We start from the raw sequence: 18,240 nt of genomic DNA, 5'->3' as shown, positions 1-18,240 counted from the left end.
ATCCATTGGTCCCAGTTATCTACACTGACCCTGGCGTCATTGGTTTTGCAGGTGGGTATTTTCGATGGGCATGGCCAGGGATCTGCCGGTAGCCCAACCAAACAGGTTGTAAATGAATTGCCGGGAGAAGATAAGGACAAGCAAATAGCCTCCTGGTTAGTTAAATTTGCCATGGTGATTCAGATATTAGTCTTGGGCTGAGGTGGGGCCCATGCTTGGTGGGTTCCCACTCCTTTGGCAATGTCTGGGCTGTCTATTAAGAGGGCAAATACGAGTAAAGCAGCAGCATAAGTCTGCCACATCAGCCTGATTTTCCTGGGCGCTGTTTTGAACCATCCAGACATTTGGGGAATTAACAGGTTGCTCACAAACTGTTAGGAATGTCTCTTCTTTCCTCTCCCCTTTTTCTTTCTTGAGCCGCCCAGACTTAGTCTTTTTAGAGCCCGTAAACAATTGTCCCACGCTTGGTTAGGATCTTGATCCCCCAGAATCGGACCTACTACATCTAACTGGGAGAGGGGAATACCCCGACCACACTTAGACTGTAAGATACACGATTGGGATTGCCCTAAAGCACGTCTGGCAAAGTGCTGTGTTTCCCACCTAAACCATGCGAGAATTTTCTGTTCTGGGGACTCATACAACTGTAACCCTTGGCGGCCAGGTAACCCTGTAAAGGCCTGGAGTTCTGCTTGCCAGGAATCCCGCTGCCAATAAAATGCACAGCTTCTGCACCACAGCTCAGGTAACTGGGACTGATGCGCCCACTTAGTTTGCTGACACCCCCCGCAAAAAAACAATATCCATGCAGCACACTGAGTATTTTGACACTTAATACAAGCTAATCTCTTAGGCCCTCTATAATAAAACGTATGAAGCGCCAGAATCAGGCTTAGTATATTGTCTAGAGATTGACACCGATCAATCGCTCGGTCAATGGCAAAGCTACACTGTCCTTCAGCTTGAGAAGTATCGGTCGAATGGTGATCAGCAGCTTCGCCTCCACTCGCCAACGGTCCTCTTCGCTCAGTTGTCTGGGGTCCGGTTCCATCTAACACAGCTGCTCAGGTCCATTTAGCAGGTACCCACAAGGATCCTGTAGGGGTAGAAACACAAAGATATCCGCGGCCCCAGTATAATACCTTAGCAGGACCTTGCCATTGTCCTGTCTTGGGATCTCTGTATTTTACCCATACGTCCTGCCTCACACTATCTTTCTCTGTTACATAATGACAAATTACAGCAGGAACTTTGCTTTCCCCAAAAACACACAGGTGATTTAAGACAAATAGACACTTTAGCAACCTTTCTTGTGGCTCTCTAATGTCTTTGTATTTACCTAGATATCTTTTCAAGGTACCATTAGCTCTTTCTACGATCGCTTGTCCTGTCAGGGAGTTAGGGATGCCTGTCACGTGTTCTATCCCCCACATTTGCATGAACTGTTTTATTCTTTTGCTGCAGTAGGCAGGCCCATTGTCTGTCTTAATGCACTGTGGCACTCCCATTACTGCAAAGCAGCTACTGAGATGCCTCTCCATGTGCCCTGCTTTCTCACCAGTCTGCTGTGGCCCATATAAAATGACTATAGGTGTCTATAGTAACATGCACATACTTTATCCTTCCAAACTCAGCAACATGTGTGACATCCATTTGCCAGGTCTCATTTGTATTCAGCCCTCTGGGGTTAACTCCTAGACCTAACCCGCAGCCCCCATTATGATGACTACATATGGGACAGGCTTTGACTATTGCCCGTGCCTCTTCCAGAGATATCTGAAATTCTCTATGGAGGCCTTTTGCATTTTGGTGAAACATGGAGTGTGCCTCTCTGGCCATAGTCTGCCTGGGAATTGGAGTCACATGTGTGATTGAGACTAGCTTATCTGCTTGTGCATTACCCTCTCCTAGACCAATATCCCACTTATGACTTCTGATATGAATGACAGAGAAAGCATACTTCCTCAGCTTAATTGCCCTCTGTAATTGTATAAACAGCTCATGTAACCTCCTGCTTTGAACCTCCTTTATAGAGGCATCTTCTATTCACTCGCATACTCCTGCAACGTACAAAGAATCTGTCACTATATTGAGAGGCCCAGAAAAATGCATCATGGCCCAAACAACAGCCAATAACTCCATGTTTGTAAAGTATCCAACTCGGAGGCCTGGAGAATCTGATGGTGCCATTGTCCCTTTTCCTGCCAGGTCACTGCAGCTGTTCTGGATTTTCTTCCTGCATCCGTGTAGGCTGTTATGGCATCCGACAGGGGTTTCTGTGACCTTTTTGGGCATTGAATCCAACCCCATTGCCTTATCCAATTCAATGGTATATTGGGGATATCATCAGTGGCAATCACACTTCCAGCTCCCAACAGCGCCTCTTGTAATTCCATACTGTTTAACAGGTACCAGGTCAATGTATCTTTCTTCATTGGTACCCATATCTGATCAGGCTCCGTTCCCATGATCTGTAGTGTCCGTTCACGACCCTTCTTGAGCAAATCAGGCAAAATTTCGATTTTTTGAAGAAGGGTCTTATGCTGTTGAAGTGGAGGAGATATCCATTCCAAGGCCTACACCTCCCCCGTTTTTCTGTTTTGCTGAGTAAGTGCACCTAGTAAGTATTTAGTTCCACACCAAACTGTCAGCTGTATAGGGAGGTTAAGGTCTCGTCTCCGGACACTGCCCTGTGTCACACAGTCCAATAGCTGTTGTAGTGTCCTAACCTGCTCAGAGGTTATACGAACAGGCTGTGCCGGATCAGTTCCTTTTAGTAAAGGTCGAAGTTTATCTAATAGCTTATTCAGGATGCCCACAATAGGGCGCAGCCATTGTAGATCACCAAGTAACCTTTGGGCATCATGCAATGTATGTATTTCAATGTTTAATTGCAGTTTCTGGGGGGTAACAACCTGACCAGTAAGTGTCCATCCTAGATACTTCCAGGGTACAGATAACTGAAATTTTTCAGGAGCTACAACCAAGCCATGTAGTTTCAGAGCATCATGTATTTTTTGAATTTGTTGACCTGTAAAAGGTTTCTGCTGAGCAAATAGAATATTGTCCATATAATGATAAATGATGGTTTCGGACCAGGCTTGCTGTAAAAGTTGTAAAGCATTGTCAACATACAATTGATACAAGGTGGGGCTCTTTCTCATTCCCTGTGGAAGATTAACCCATTCAAACCTCTTATCTGGCTCTTCCCTATTTAAAGCCAGTTAAGTAAAAGCAAACCTTTGGGTATCTCTAGGGTGAAGAGCAATAGTAAAGAAACGGTCCTTAAGATCTACAATTAACAATGGCCAGTCCTTTGGCAACATAGCTGGGTTAGGTAAACCTGGTTGTAAGGCTCCCATAGGTTCCATTTGTTCATTTACAGCCCGTAAATCATGTAGCAAGCGATACTTTCCTGATTTCTTTTTAATGACAAAAATAGGTGTATTCCATGGGCTGGTCGACAACTGTAAATGACCTTGCTTATATTGTTCTTGTACTAGTATATGTGCTTGTTCCAGACTTTCCCTTTTTAATGGCCATTGCTTAACCCACACTGGGACATCTGTGGTCCAGGTCAGCGGGATCGGGAAAGTCCATGCAATGGCCACTAGCCCAAAGGGTGCTCATTTGTCAGCACTATTCCCCATTGAGCCAGAATGTCCCGACCAATGAGACACTGCACTGTAGGGGGTAAAGTTACAATTGAAAAAAACATTCCATAAAGTTTTTCCATCAATAGTTACAGAAAACATAGGTGACTTTCTTGCAAGTGTTAGGCCTCCAACCCCAGTAACTGTCATTGTGGTTGGCTGTAATGGCCAGTTGTGAGGCCAGCAATCTGGACTAATAATGCTGGAGTCCGCACCAGGATCTAATAAACCTTCCAAGGTTTGTCTCCCCCCCCAGATGCTCTATTATTACAGTGCGCTTAGGCCGATCATTCAAATTCATTGTTAATAAAGTAAGTCCTCCAGTGGAAGCAAAACCTCGTTCTCCCCTTGACAGTAATTGACGAGGGGGCAACATTTTAGCAATCTGCTCCAATGGAACCAATTGGGCTATCCTCTGCCCTTTCTCGATTTGTATCAGTGGAAAAGGAGTATGTACCATGACACAAATTTCCCCCGTATAATCAGTATTTATTACTCCAGTTAAAACAAATAATCCCATCATGGTGGCCGACGATCCTCCCAGAAGCAAAGCTCCCATAGGTTGTCCATCAATGATGATTGGTCCCTTTATTCCAGTCAGCACCTTTTCTGGTTGGGTGGTCATCAGTGTTACTGCTACTGAGGCTGCCACATCCAGCCCAAGGCTCCCGGCAGTGGCTGGTTGGAGTGCAGCTGGGCCGAGGTGTTGGCAGCAGCTACTTGTGTCTGGGCACAGCGGCTGTTGAACGCACTCGTTTTCATGTTTCCCGAGCGGCATCGGCAAACATGTGGGTTTCCGAGCTCCGGTGTTGTGGGTATCCGAGCGACAACTCTGGCACGAGACACTAGCTGTCTGACAGGCTCGTCGCGTATGTCCCATACCTCCGCACCGGTAACATTTAAATCGGCCAAGAGATGGAGCCCGTGCCTTATTTGTTGCCGCCGCTTGTAGGGGTGCAAGAGCACCTAATACCTGACTCTGAAGCTGCCGCTTGTTTTTGTAATCCTACTCCTAACTCCTTAATAGCTTCTACTAACATCGCTTGATTCCCTATGGGTATATTTGCCAATCGTTCTAACGCTTCTTCTATAGACCAATTAGCTCCTAGGGTATTTAATACGTTCCTCGTAGCCTGGTTACTATTCTGGAGTGCACATTGTTTCAGTAAAGCACCTGTCATAAAGTCAGGGACTCCCGCCCGTTCGATAGCAGCAGCTGCCTTATCTATAAAAGATCCAAATGATTCATCTCTTCCTTGCTTTATTCCCATATAAGAGGGGACCCCGCCTGGCTCTTTTATCCTGTCTATGGCCAGCCGTACTAAGCACATAGCCTCCCGACATTTTTCGGCACCAATTAACGCTTGCGCTTCTGTACAAAGAAAAGGTCCTGAACCCATTAGCTCATCCAGGGTTATTCCGTGTAACGGGTCGCCTTGCTGCCGTTGTGTCGCTACACATTCCTGGCAAAGTGCCTGCCAGTGTGCATTAAACAAGAGCTGCTGATGCTGAGTGAAGATAAGCTTCGCTACTCCTTTGCAATCAGCTGCCAGTAATACCTGACTCCCCCAGATATAATCAGGCATCTGCTTTGTGGGCTCACCGGTCACCCCAAACTGACTAACTGTGGACTGTAATTGTGACAGCAGCTTCCAGTCCAGCGCTGTAATTGTGGCTTCATACCCATCCTCCGCCAAAGGCAAAAATACCGCCAGACAAGCAACCTCCATCACTGCAGCTATAGCTCCACTATCCCCCGAATCCATGATCTCTTTTGCTACCGCCACCCGTGCTTTCCTTTGTTCCCTTGCAATGGCCCCCGCTAGGTCACTTTTTGCCCCAGGGATCAGCTCATTACAAGGAGGAGGAGACGGAGGGTCTGGCCATGGCACAGGCGGTGCGGACGGTGCTGTTACAGCACCCGTGGGGGGTGAGCTGCTGCTTGAAGAAGGAGCCGCTCTTGGTGGCAAAATGACTGTAGATGTGGTAGGGGGTAATGGACAGTCGGAGCAGTCCCCATGACTCTTATTCTTATCATATGCTACACTAGCTTGCTGCGCAGCTTTCTTTTCTACCTGATGTTGTAATAACTCATTGTGCACGACTCACCATAGCTTTCCTAACTTCCTTGCAGTTTTATCCTCATCTATAGCTGCCTCCCACAGCTTGTCGCCGAACTTACGCCATTCTGTTAATTCATGCACTGTATGGGGATTTTGAAAAACCCCTTGTGCATACCCGTAAGTTAACAACTGTGGGAGCACTTTCTGCAAGTCTGTCCTTAACCTGACGCTTTTTTAAAAAGCAATTAAATAAATCATATGCTGCTTGCCTTTCCATTTCCATTTTTGAGAACGTCAATGCTCTTGCAGCCCTTCAAGGTCTCAGCAGCACGTATCGGCCGGGCTCTTCTATAAGGTCACCCAGGGCGCGGCACCTTTTGCTTTCTCAGCGGTGCTTATTTGCCGTCCTTGCTGCTATAGGACCCAAACTCGTTCACTGATCCACCGTGGTTGCCATTACTGGTATCACATCCAAGGTCACCATTTGATGAGATCGGTGGAAGAAATGCGGCACTCAATATGAGTGATCAGCAAATCTCAAAACTTTATTGATAGGCACATACATTTATATTGGTGTTAATGAGGCTAATATTGCAAAAGGCGAGCTCATTATTGGTTAGTTACTTATCGGCTAACTACACCTACCTTAGCATTCTTGTGACTACTATGTTGCAGCTGTTCTCATCTTTTCTTCATATTTCTAACTAACGACCCTCTCCCCCATCCTGATGTTGCACCAAGGGCACAGTGCCCTTGCCTGATTTAGATACTGACTGCTGGCTCCTATACCTATCTCCTTCTTCATTAACTAACGGTATTATGTAAGTGTGACCTTTGTCAGCTAGACAGCTGTTCACAAAATCCTCCACAATGCCGAGACCTCCTCTCTCTCTCTCCCCTCCTCCTTCTCTCGAAGCTGAACAAGCCAAGTGCCCTCAGCTGTTCCTCATACAGCTTCCCCTCCTGTCCCCTCATCATCTTCATTCCCCTCTTTGGATGCTCCCTGCTAGCTTTATATCCTTATGATACATTTAGAGAGGTTGCTGCTCTTTTCTCCCTGCATCTCATGACCCAGCTGTACTGTATGCTATGCATGACACCATCCTGGGGGATCCAGCACTAACAGTAGCAGTGGTATTTGTTTACATGGGGAAATATTTCCTGCTGGAAAGGAGCCAGGCTTTCACTCATTCACATGGCAGTTAGCTTGCATCATACATTCTTGAGATAAGGTTCCTTGCTAAAAATTATTTTTCCCTTAATCATTTCTCTGCCTTGGATGTGAAAACTGTGCTTTTTGTTCATTCCTTCCTATATAAAACCTTTGGAATCCTTTGAACCGTTCAGAGCAATCCCAAGGGCCTTGCCTTGGAAGAATATACCAGAGTCTCCACCTAGGCTGAAAGAGAAAACTTCCCCATGGAGCCTTGCAACACAATGATCCACCCCAGTTCCTTTCCCTACGTGTCTCAAAGTCTCATGGTTTTCCTTTCCCTGTTTCCTCACTGATTGTGGTACCCCTGGTGGCCAGCCCCGTCTTCCCTGTAGGCCAGTGCCCTTTGCCCTGCCCTTGGTGCTGCCCCCGTGTCCCACTGGCTGCTACTTAACCTTGTGCAGACCCCACGGCCAGGCCTTTGTCCCTGATCCTTTTGGCATGGTGGATGCAATAAACCTTCACTGGAATACATCAAACAAAGACCCCTCCTGTCTTTCCTCTGCTGAGCTATGTGAGGCGTGCGTGTGTGCATGGACTATGAATGGCTGTTCTTGTGGCCTTGCTCCAAGTGGCTTCTGAAGGAGATGCTTCGAAGGAGGTGGCAGCACTTCTACCATCCTGCCACATGGAAACAAGAACCTGCTGTGTGATTGCCCAAACCTCTAGCAATCTGTAATTGTGTGAATGGAACTGTGAAACCATGTTCTGAAAGGTCTGAAGTCTGGAGTCAGTCCATGTAAAGTGCTGTACGCAGGGGTGCCAGCCTGCACCCCACACGCCGCTCCCTTGCCAGAGGCGGCACGGGCTCTTCTCCAGGCTGCTGTGGGCCCGAGCCGGGTGCCCATGGAGCCCCGGCGTGGTGGGGCTGCGGGGCGGCCCCGCGGCTCCCCGGGCAGCAGCCGGCCCTCTGCCCCCTGCGGAGCCCGGCGCCAGCGGCTGCTGGCCGCGCCTCAGGGCTGTGCGGGCAGGGGAGGCCGGGGCTGGGCGCAGGGAGCGCCCGCCACAGGGGCTGAGCCCGCGCCAAGCCTTCCCTGCTGCCGCTCTCTGCAGCTGGCAGAGGACACGAGCCGAGCGGCCGAGCAGCTGCGCCGGGCCCTGCGCTACCTGGAGAGCCCCCAGGAGCCCCTGCGAGAGGCAGCCATCAGGTTCATGGATGAGCCACGAGGCCGGGCTCCCTCCCCGGCCCGCCGCAGCTCGGCCCCAGCCCCGCCCGCTGCCCCGGCAGCGCCATCCGGACCCGGCGCCGTGGAGCCCTGACGCGCCAGTGCCCAGTATTTGGTGTCTGCGCCTTCAGCGAGGGCAGGGGGCCAGCAGGGGCTGTTGTCTGGGTGCTGCCAATAAAGGGCAGGGGGCAGTCGCAGGGCTGGCGGCCAGCCCAGGCCCTCGCAGCTCCCCAGGCCACGGTGCTGTGACCGCAGCCCCTCTGTCACAGAGCTCTGAACCCACAGAGCCGCTGCCACCATGGCGAGGGCGGCCGTGTCTCCTCCCGCGGGGCTGTACAGTCGCTCCTGCTCTGGCAGCTTTTGACCCCACAGAAACAGCACCAGAGCCTGCTCAGGAACGTGCTCAAGAACAGCAAGTCTACTTTCAGCACTTCCATTGGCTGCTCCTTTAGGGTGATCGCACCACACTCAGAGACACAGAACACCTTCTCCTTCTCCTTTGAGAATTATGTCTGTCCTCTGCACTTTCGCAATGCTCCAGATATTAGCTGCTGGCCTCAGCTAGACATATAAACAATGCTGTATTAAACTTTAAACTCGCCTGTTTTTTTATGCAAGGATGCATGAAAAACACACAGAAAAGTCCAAGGAGACATGCGAGTGGTTCTGTAGAGTCTCTCTGTCCTGTGAAATTCAGTAGCTGTGGTGCTTTTGTACTGCAGCTAATCCCTGCTATAGAAAAAATCATTCCAGGAAAGAGCAACATCATCTGACAGAGACCAAGTGTTGCAGCAGTTGCTCCAGGTGCTGCTGCCAACAGCCCCTGCACAGAGGAGCACAGCCCCCAGTGCACGTGGGCTTTGGCTCCCTGTGGCACACAAGCCCCCAGGGGCACAGGTCTCTGGGGCAGGAGAGGGGCAGCAGCGCTGCCAGGGCTCGGGGGGTGGCAGCTCTGCTTGGGCGGGGACTCTGCCACACCTGCTGATGGCAGCGCTGCCCGGGCCCCAGGGCTCAGAGCAGCATTGGTGCCCTGGCCCACACGTTCCCTGTGCCTGTCACAGCCGTGGGTTTAGGATGGCCAGCAGCCGGGACGTGTCCCAAGGAGGCCGTGCCAGCTTCCGTGGAAGGCCCCGTGCCCTTGCCAGTGCGGCTGCCTAGGCAGCCCTGGGGGCTCCTTCTGCTGCCCTGAGCCCGCAGAGCAGGGCAGCGTTTGCTGATGGGCTGAGCCCTTCCTAAAGATCCTGTCGGGCTGCCTTAGACACTTGGGGCCAGGGATTCCTTCCAACCTGGGTCACTTTGGGTGGGCTGGGGGCAGTCCCAGGGCAGGTGGCAGTGTGTGCAAGGGCCCTTTGTGACACACTGCAGCACGGTCACTGTGGCATGGAATGGAGGAGTGTGTCCTTTGTGACACGTGGTGACATAGGAGCTGGTGGTGACAAGAACACTCCACAGTGCTCGGAGCAGGCGACGGGACAGAGCGGTGCTGTGAGGAGCCCCCGCACAGTGCACTCATTCCTGTCTGACCCAGAGCTTTTCTGAGGTGTTGTTCCTGCAGCTGACCTCGAGGCCAGACTGTGGGACTTGCTGACCTGAGTCATTTACCAGGAATCTCCTGTCATTGTGGCAGGAGCCCCCAAGACCAGAGTGCAGGACTTGCTGTCCTGCAGCTATCCTGTGACCTCTCTGTCTCAGAAACCTTCAAGGCGCAACTGGAATTGCTGACTTGGAAATATCCTGAGTCATCTCTCTAGAAGGTGCCTTCACGGCTGGAAGGTGGAATGGCAGGCAGATTTTTCAGCCTGTTCAAAGTCTTCCAGGGGAAAAATAAGGAAGGCCCTGGAGCTGCCTCAGGAGAGCAGCCTGAAGAGCCAGAGCAGATCCAGACACTGCAGGATGGTGAGTGGCAGAGCTGGGCCACAGGGCTGATGGCTGCAGCCAGTGTGGGCCCATCCCATCCCATCCCATCCCATCCCATCCCATCCCATCCCATCCCATCCCATCCCATCCCCTGGGGACATGCCCATGGACAGGAGGGAAGCGAGACTGGGCAGACACCCCGCAGTGGCCGTGCTCCATCCCCCTGGGGCATCCCGGGGCTGTCCCTGCCTGGGGAGCGCAGGGCTGGGCTGTGTTCTCTGGCCTCTCCCGCAGCCCCTCAGCTCTGGCTGAGCTCGCTCTTTGCCAGATGCATCCCTGGACGGGACACAAGCGCAGAAACCTGGCCGTGGCCGCTTCCACAGAACCCTGAAGGTGCCTGCAGCCATCCCAGGCATGGGCTGGGCCTGCTGTCCCTGCTCGGCCGAGCACTACGCTTGGAGAATGCCATGGAGCATCTCTGGCTTCCCTGTCCTCCAGATGTTCCGGAAGTTTCTGCGAGTTCAGCACAGAGAGACCGGGACCAGTGCAGCTGAGGGCCCCGCCGAGCCTCACTCGGGGCTCACCAAGCTCCAGGCTCCATGTCAGGAAGAACATCAGGAGGAGCCTGATGTCAGCCTGGATTCAGCTGAGCACTCACAAGACTCTGACGCTGCAATGAATGAGGACACAGCAAACGGAGACAAGGCAGTGACCGAGGACGTGGCCATCACAAATGCCAACACTGGAGAGACTGAAGCCACCGCAAATCCTGACACCACGCCCACTCCAACTCTGATCGAGGAATTAATACCAGAGTATTTCAGGGACCCTTGTTTTTCTTCTCAGGAGCAGCTAAGCATCCTGGGGTCAGGCCTGGAGGCCTCCCAGGACTTTGTGTCCCCTCAAGCCGTGATCACTGGGGCCCCTCAGCCTCTGAGGCCAGCACAGTGTGGCGGGAAGGGAAGCTGGGGAAGTTGCTCCCTTGAAGAGCGCTCCAAGTTTTCCCCAAGTGTCCTCCAGGTGCCAGCCATTGTAAGGAACATCCACCAGAGGCTGCTGTCCCATGACACTGTGGATGCCAGGCTGAAAATTGACATTGTGAGGCTGGCTGAAGAGCATCCTGTTGATGTGGTGCTGACCCTCTTGCGCTGTGCCCCAACGTGTGACAGGTACAGGGCCCACGTGCCTTGAGAGCTCAGGGCTCACCAGCCTTTAGGGCCCGTGGCCCATCACAGCCTATCCAATGGGCTCTGCCAGACAGGCAGAGAGCTCCAGGACCCTCGGGCCCCTCTCTTTGCCCAGCCTGCTGCCAATGCTCCCTCCCTGCCCCTCAGGGCACCGGGGCTCTGTCACCTGTGCCCCCACAGCTGCACAGGGCATGGTACTGTGACTGAGACACCCCTGACACAGAGCCCTGATCCCACAGAGCTACTGCAATGATGTGGAGAGCCATTGCTTCGTCAAGACTAACAATGGAGAAAGTGCTGCCAACACTGGTCCGTGTAATGGAGGATTGGCCTCTGAGCAAAATGTGCACCTCCGATGGGGACAATCAGGACGTTTTTGCCCTGGCTGTGAGTTTCTGGAACTGGTCTCTTCTCAGCCCCCGGCTGCCTCTCCAGCAGCTCTCCATCCTCTCCCTGCCTCAGTCACTGGGCTGAAACCTGGGCTAGGGCCAGGCTCAGGGGCCACCAGGCCCACTGCTCCCCCTGCATCTGCCCCTGGGCCCTGCCCCAAGGACACCTCGGCACTGAGCTCCGTTTTGGGCTGCTTCTCTTGCAGGCAACTCTGGTGATCTGGGTGATTGTCCAGGTGCCTCTGTACCATGAGACAAGGATTCATTCTTTCTACCCTCTGTTTAAAGCTCTGCTGTTCCACGTTGTCATCACCACACAGCAGATGCCACCAGAGGAAGTTGAAAACTTCTGGAGAGCATGCCAGGAGGAAAATCACCTTCCCTGCAGGCCCAACAGGTCCCAGTCCTCCTGTCCTTCCCATGCCCTTGTGGCCAGTGCCAGTGCTCCCAGTGTGACCTGGGCTTTGCTCTGCACACAGGTTTGCAGTGCAGGCCATGAAGGCTCTGCTCTACCGACTGCAGTGTGACGATGAGGTGATGGATATGGAGCGTAAGTGTGGCTGGGACACGCTGCTGACTGCTCACACCCAGCACTATGCCGTGGGTCTGCTGGCCAGGTGAGACCCCCTTCTCCTCCACACTGCCCTCAGCATTTCTGCCCTGTGCCCGGGTGCCCCACACAGTCCCTGTGGTCAGGGGCCAGAGGGCCTTGACGCCGAGGGACGGCCAAGGAGACTGGAAAAGGCTGGGAGAGGAGGGTGCCCCGAAGGGGCCACCTCCCACAGCGCTCACATCCCCTCCAGGGATGCTGGGGAAAGACCAGACCTCCGTGAGTCAGTCCTGGCAGAGGTTTGGTCCCCCCACCTCAGGGTCTTGGTGCCTTTTTCCCCCTTCCAGGGAGATGAGCCATGTCTTGACCTCCATGTGTTCCCATGTCGCATACCGCCTTCTCCTCCTGCTCAGCTGTGAAAAGCCAAGGTGGGATCTGCCCTTCCTGGCATTCCTTGTGGAGGTGAGCCTGGTGGCCAGCACTGCCTCGCTGAGCTGCCTCCCAGCTCTCTGCCCTCTCGTAGCCACAGCTGCCTGGGACGGTGCCCATGCCCTGTGCTGCTGCCTGGGCCCAGCCCTGTGCGGTTCCGGGCTGCTGCTGGCCGGGTCCACCATCACTGCCTGTGCCTTTCAGGTCCTCGAGTGCCTGGACTTGAGTAAATGTGCTCACACTGTCCTGAAGATCATGTCAAGTTGCCTGCACAGCAAGTGCAGGGAGAGGCGTCGCCTGGCGCTCAGAGGCCTCGTGGTGCTCAGCAAGGATCCCTCGATGGTGAGAAGGGGCAGCGGCTGAAGCTGCGCTGGGGAAAGCAGCCCCATGGGCTGGCAGGGCTTCAGCAGCTGAGGCAGCTGCTCCCAGCTCTCCTGCCTCACCCGCCCCAGTGCTTTGGGTCAGGCCTTTGGCCTGTGGGCCCTGCAGCAGCAGAGTGGGGTCGCAGTGCCCGGGCGCTGTTGGCGGTGCAGCCGTCCATGGCCTCCCAGCTCAGCCCTGTGTTCACACAGGCCATACCTATACGCAGCGTGTCTCGAAGACTTCTGGAGCTGCTGGGTGATGCAGATGGACAGGTGGTCAGCATGTCCCTCTCTCTGTTGAAGAAGATGCTCCAGAAAAAACATCTCATGATATCCAGCACTTCTGCCCCAAAGCTAGCTGAGGCACTCCTGCCACTCTTTGACCGTGTAAGGCTCTGTGCCCCCAGCCATGGGCAATGGCCGCTGGCCAGAAATTTTGTGCTCTCTGGATATTCAGGCCTTTGCCCAGGAGTACTGGATATGTGATGCTTAGGCCTTTTTCTCCTTCTTTCCTCCAGGACAACAGCCATCTGCAGCTGCTCTCCATTTCCCTCTTCTGCAAGGTGATGGAATTGGTAGTGGAAGAGGGTAAAAAGCCCCTGAAGAGAATTGTGAGCCAGAGCCTGCTCCCACTCTTCTTGTACTGCCATGAGGAGAACCAGCGTGTGGCAGAGGTGAGGGTTTGTGTGATGCTGGTGGATCTCTGGCAGGGGGCTCGGCTGCCTCCTGCCCGGTGCCTGGTGGGCTGCAGCCTCCTCCAGGCCCTGGCACAGGGATGTGAGTCCGGTGCCCTGGGCTGTGGGGCCATCTCTGGGTCTCTGCTGCTCTCCAGGCATCAGTGAAAACGCTGTATTGTGCGGCTGGCTTCTTGGAGAAGACGGATCTCCAGAGGGTTGTGAAGACAGATCAGCCATTGAAAATTGATGAGTGCCTGGTAAGGAGGGCCTGGAAGCCCCAGGCTCAGCCTGGAGAAGGCCCCTGAGCGCGGGGCTCAGTGTGCGGGGCTGGCAGCTGTGCCCCTGCCCGCTGCTGCACCCAGAGGCGGCGCGGGCTCTTCTCCAGGCTGCTGTGGGCCCGAGCCGGGTGCCCATGGAGCCCCGGCGCGGCGGGGCTGCGGGGCGGCCCCGCGGCTCCCCGGGCAGCAGCCGGCCCTCTGCCCCCTGCGGAGCCCGGCGCCAGCGGCTGCTGGCCGCGCCTCAGGGCTGTGCGGGCAGGGGAGGCCGGGGCTGGGCGCAGGGAGCGCCCGCCACAGGGGCTGAGCCCGCGCCGAGCCTTCCCTGCTGCCGCTCTCTGCAGCTGCTAGAGGACAGGAGACAAGCGAGCGAGCGCATGCAATGGGCCCTGCGGTTCCTGGATAGCCCCCAGGAGCCCCTGCGAGAGGCGGCCTTCAGGATCATCGGTGAGCCCCGAGGCCGGGCTCCCTCCCCGGCCCGCCGCAGCTCGGCCCCAGCCCCGCCCGCTGCCCCGGCAGCGCCATCCGGGCCCGGCGCCGTGGAGCCCCGCCTGGCCCGGGCGCTGCTGCCGCCCTCTGGCAGCCGTGCCCTTGGGCGGCAGCGTGCGGCAAGGGCCCGGGCTGAGCCCTGCCGGGCCAGCAGGGCGTGTGGCCGCAGCGCTGGCAGCGCCGCTGGCAGGGAGCTGTGCCGCTGCCGCCGTGACAGGCTCTGTGTTCACAGGGATGGCCGCGCGCTACCTGTCGAGGAAGAGGGAAGAGCTCCAGTTCCACAGTCAGGGTGAGTGAGGGCAGCGGGCTGACAGCGGGGCTGCCAGGGAGAGCTGCAATGCCCGGGCAGGGAGCTGCCATCCCTGTCCCGGCTGCGGTGGGCTTCGCTCCTTGTGTGCATGAGGGATGGCGTGGCCAGAGCACACAGAGCGATTGCAGGGACACTGCTGGCGGGATTCGTGGCCAGCATCTTGTGGCTGATCCCGTGGGCCCCTCCTCTCTTCTGGCCGATAGAAGAGCTGAGTGGGACACCCTTGATGGATGTAGTGGTTTTGGTTTGCCAATTTAGGATTTCCTGGCCAATGTGCCAATTGCTGTGGTGGGTTCAGTGCTGGTTAATCAGCAGTTCGCTCACCAGAATGTATTTACTCATTTCCCCTTTGAGATAGGATTAAGAGAAAGCCAAAGCAGGCTGGAGCCTTTAAAAGGGTATGAAGAACAATTTATTAAGAGTAACTAAAAGAAAGAGTAATAAGAGTCAGAACAAAACCTTCGCAACACTTCTCCTCCCCCTACAACCTTTTATTTCCCACTGACAATGTAAAGAGACCAAACCAAAATTCTGAGTCAGTTTACTACCTCTGCAATAGTCTTTTGTCTCTTTGCTTAAGGAGAGAAGTCCCTCTTATTAATGTTATGGAGACTTTTCCATAAGAAAACATCGTGGCTCTCAATTTCCATGAATAGCAGCCACCCAGGGAAATGTGCAATGCTGAAATCACTCCCATTTTCCACAAGCTTTTCCCACAGCTGGGTTTATGTGGCATGTCAACTTATGGGCTACTGTTTTAAAGATGAGCTGTTCAAAAGCAAAGTTCTTGTTCTCTAAAATCATCTTCATCTCTAGCAAGAGAGATCTTCTATTCCTGGGGGCACAGGATCTTCATCACTCTTCTCTCTGTCTCTGTTGAAACTTCTCAAAGAATCACAGCTACTTTAACATCTGCTGACTTTAGCATGGAGGTCTTTGCTCAATACCTACCATTTGAACACTTTCATCTCCCCATACCTTCATGCGTTATAGGGAAAAAAGTATCATTCTCCATATACAAGAGAATTACAAGAGAATTTTGGCTTAAAACTAAAGGCATCTCCTCATCTTTGCCGTCTAGGACTTGACTTCTTCTTCACGGACCTCAGCCAGGCCTTGGCTGGGCCAGCAGTGTTACCTCTTTGTCGGCCAGAAGGGAAAAGAGAAAGTTCCCCGAGTTTCTTTTGTTTTTAAGATGTGTTTTTCACAGAGGCTTTTGTGTACAGCTTTCCAGATTATCAATTCCCAACGGCAGCCATTGATTGGTTTCCTAGCAGACACGGAGGAAGCTGCCAGCAGCTTCTCCCAAAGCATGATGTCTGGGGTGCACAAAGCAGCACACCTTGGCAGGAGGGTCTCCTAGGATTCATGCAGATGTGGGTGCTGACTGTGGCTCTCTTCTTTGTTCCAGCCATTTCAGTCCCAAGGAAAGACACTAGTCTGTCCCACTGAAACCTGAATATTCACGCCCGGTTTGCCAGAAGAGCTGAAGAATTAGGTCCATCTTCAGGATGCGGTGAACCAGTGTCCCAAGAACAGCACCAGGAGACACTGAACAGGACACCATCTCCCATTGCCGCTGGAGCTCCAGGCACAGCTGATGATTGGTACAGCTGAGCCTGTGGGAAGCTCACATGGCTTCTGGCCCGTCCCTGCCTGTAGATACCTCCCTCCCTCCAGCCCTCAGACACTGCCCATTCCCTCTTCCCCTCCCATATCACCCCTTGTTTTTGGATTTCATTAATAAACGGTTTGGCTTCTTCACTTTGCCTGCATCCCTGTGGAGCTGCAGTAGAACAAATCCGGGGCCCTGGGACACACAGGCCCTTGCTGCCATTCTCTGCCACGCCGTGTTTTGTGCACATGAACGAGGGCAGGTCAGGCTGGCACGGTCCCTGTGCTGAAGGTGCAGTTCCACAACCCTGTGCAGTTACAGATCTTGCTGAGCACACGGAAAGCCAGCAGTGGCACAAGGAGCCTGTGTGTCAGGAGTGAAGTCGTGTCTAAGGCCCTGCCACATTTGATCTGCTGCTGTGCACGTCAGCAAGATAATGAAGAACAGACAGTGAAGGAAGCCTTATGGTTTATCTCGGGGGAATTTGATCCTTAGGAGACAATGGATTGGTCAATCGATGGGAAGTTAACCTGCGAAAGAGGAACAACACCCAGTGGAGCTGTGTTTGGCATGGAGGTGGCATCACAAGCCATTGCAGCCTCTTCTCACGCGCTGACCAAGCATGAGATGACGTTATAACAGGAAAAACTCCGCTCCAGAGGAGGAGATGTCAGGCCTGGTTGTGGGGTGGAGGGATGAGAGGGACAACATGCATGTCCTTCTGATGGAGGGGATGCCCTGAATGTGGGCGGCCTGCCTGCCCCTCCCAATGAAGCACCATGCTCCATCTCCTGCTCCTGCTCAGTGGCTTTTCACCATTCCAGGGGTTGGTACATATTCTTTGCAAGAGCAGCTGATCAAACAAAACTGGATTTCCAATCACAAGTACAATTAAGTCTTTCTGCATGGGAATCCTCCAGAACCTGTAACACCCCTGATTTTAGAAGAGCCAATCTGAGTATGCTCTGAACCCAGCTGAGAGGGATTCCATGGCAGGCACCCATGGAGAGCACAGGGGCTGGGAATGCTGGAAGTTTTCAAGAATAGCATCCTGAAAGCACGGCAGGGCTCCATCCGTGCACAGCATCATCAGGAAGAGGGCAGAACCAGAGACCATCCAGGCTTAACAGGCAGCTTTGGGTGTGCCCAAGAGCAAATGAAGCAGCAGCACGGTGCCCGAGACTCGGACACGCGACCGTGCCGGTTCCCGGAGCGCTGCCAGGCAGTGCCGGGGTCCCGGCTGTGGTTCTGGTCCCCACATGTGAGGAATGGCAGCCCCAGGCTCAGCCCCAGGCAGAAAGTCAACCAGGTGAGAGCAGAGGGAGGGCACCCTCCCAGTCTCTCTTGGCCATGGTCGCAAAACAGCCCCTGCTGCTTCTTCCTCCGCCTGTGTTTGGGGTGTGCTGGTGGCAGAGCCAGCCAGGTTGTGCTCTGCGTTCCAAAGCCCATTGGGAGCGGGCATGAAAAGCGCAGTGTGCACAGCAGAGAGTCCTGGAAGGTGCTGGCAAGAGCGTCCTGCGGGAACAGGGCTCTGCTCCCTGGCTGGGAACAGCCTGGTTTTGGTGCCGAGAGCACAGGCAGGAGTTGAGGCAGGGGAAGAGGCAGTGGGCAGCTTGTGTTTGTAGAGGGCCTGGGGCTGCACGTCTGAACCTGGGAACACACTTGGGGCAATGCCAGCTAGATCTGGAGTGCCTGTCCTGAAAGGACCTGAAGTCATTCAGCTTTGCCAGCGTTGCTGAAGGGTGTGTTGGTGTTTCCCAGGAAAGCTGAACATTTCAGGAAACGCCTTTGGAGGAAAGGAACTTCCTTCTCAAGGAAAGGGCTCCCCAGGGAGCTCCCAGTAAGATAGGTGCAAGTGTTCCTCTTTGGTCTCTCTCTCCAGGCAGCGTGGAGTATCTGGGCTGATCTTGGTGTGTCCCTGGCCTCAGAAAAAACTTGCAAGGTTTGCCTCCCAAGGTGTCCTGCTCATTGGGCCTCCCTGTGCATCTTGCAGAGAACACGGTAG

General features: G+C 53.9%; 3 protein-coding genes across 3 annotated transcripts in view; 2 read left to right on the top strand and 1 right to left on the bottom strand.

The window, feature by feature from the left end:
* Positions 1-9,817, top strand: part of LOC135284516 (TOG array regulator of axonemal microtubules protein 2-like) — a 24,155-nt gene extending 14,338 nt beyond the window's left edge. Inside the window, exon 10 of the mRNA XM_064396069.1 lies at positions 9,723-9,817. Within this exon, the coding sequence (XP_064252139.1) occupies positions 9,723-9,817 (95 nt within the window). The remainder of the gene's footprint in view (positions 1-9,722) is intronic.
* LOC135284809 (ubiquitin carboxyl-terminal hydrolase 42-like) overlaps positions 1-18,240 on the bottom strand; it is a 162,950-nt gene that overhangs the window by 129,369 nt on the left and 15,341 nt on the right. The window lies entirely within an intron of this gene.
* On the top strand, positions 9,521-18,240 carry LOC135284515 (maestro heat-like repeat-containing protein family member 6). The gene is made up of 15 exons (XM_064396068.1): positions 9,521-9,991; positions 10,281-10,345; positions 10,451-11,121; positions 11,379-11,526; positions 11,735-11,925; positions 12,008-12,145; positions 12,426-12,540; positions 12,712-12,849; positions 13,080-13,256; positions 13,388-13,543; positions 13,702-13,803; positions 14,166-14,268; positions 14,543-14,599; positions 17,387-17,544; positions 18,229-18,240. The coding sequence occupies exons 1-15, from the start codon at positions 9,874-9,876 to the stop codon at positions 18,238-18,240; spliced, it is 2,349 nt and encodes a 782-aa protein (XP_064252138.1). The 5' UTR covers positions 9,521-9,873.

The sequence above is a fragment of the Passer domesticus genome, chromosome 21 (assembly GCF_036417665.1).
Source record: "Passer domesticus isolate bPasDom1 chromosome 21, bPasDom1.hap1, whole genome shotgun sequence".
NCBI lineage: Eukaryota > Metazoa > Chordata > Aves > Passeriformes > Passeridae > Passer > Passer domesticus.
This window is presented reverse-complemented; position numbering and strand designations above follow the sequence as displayed.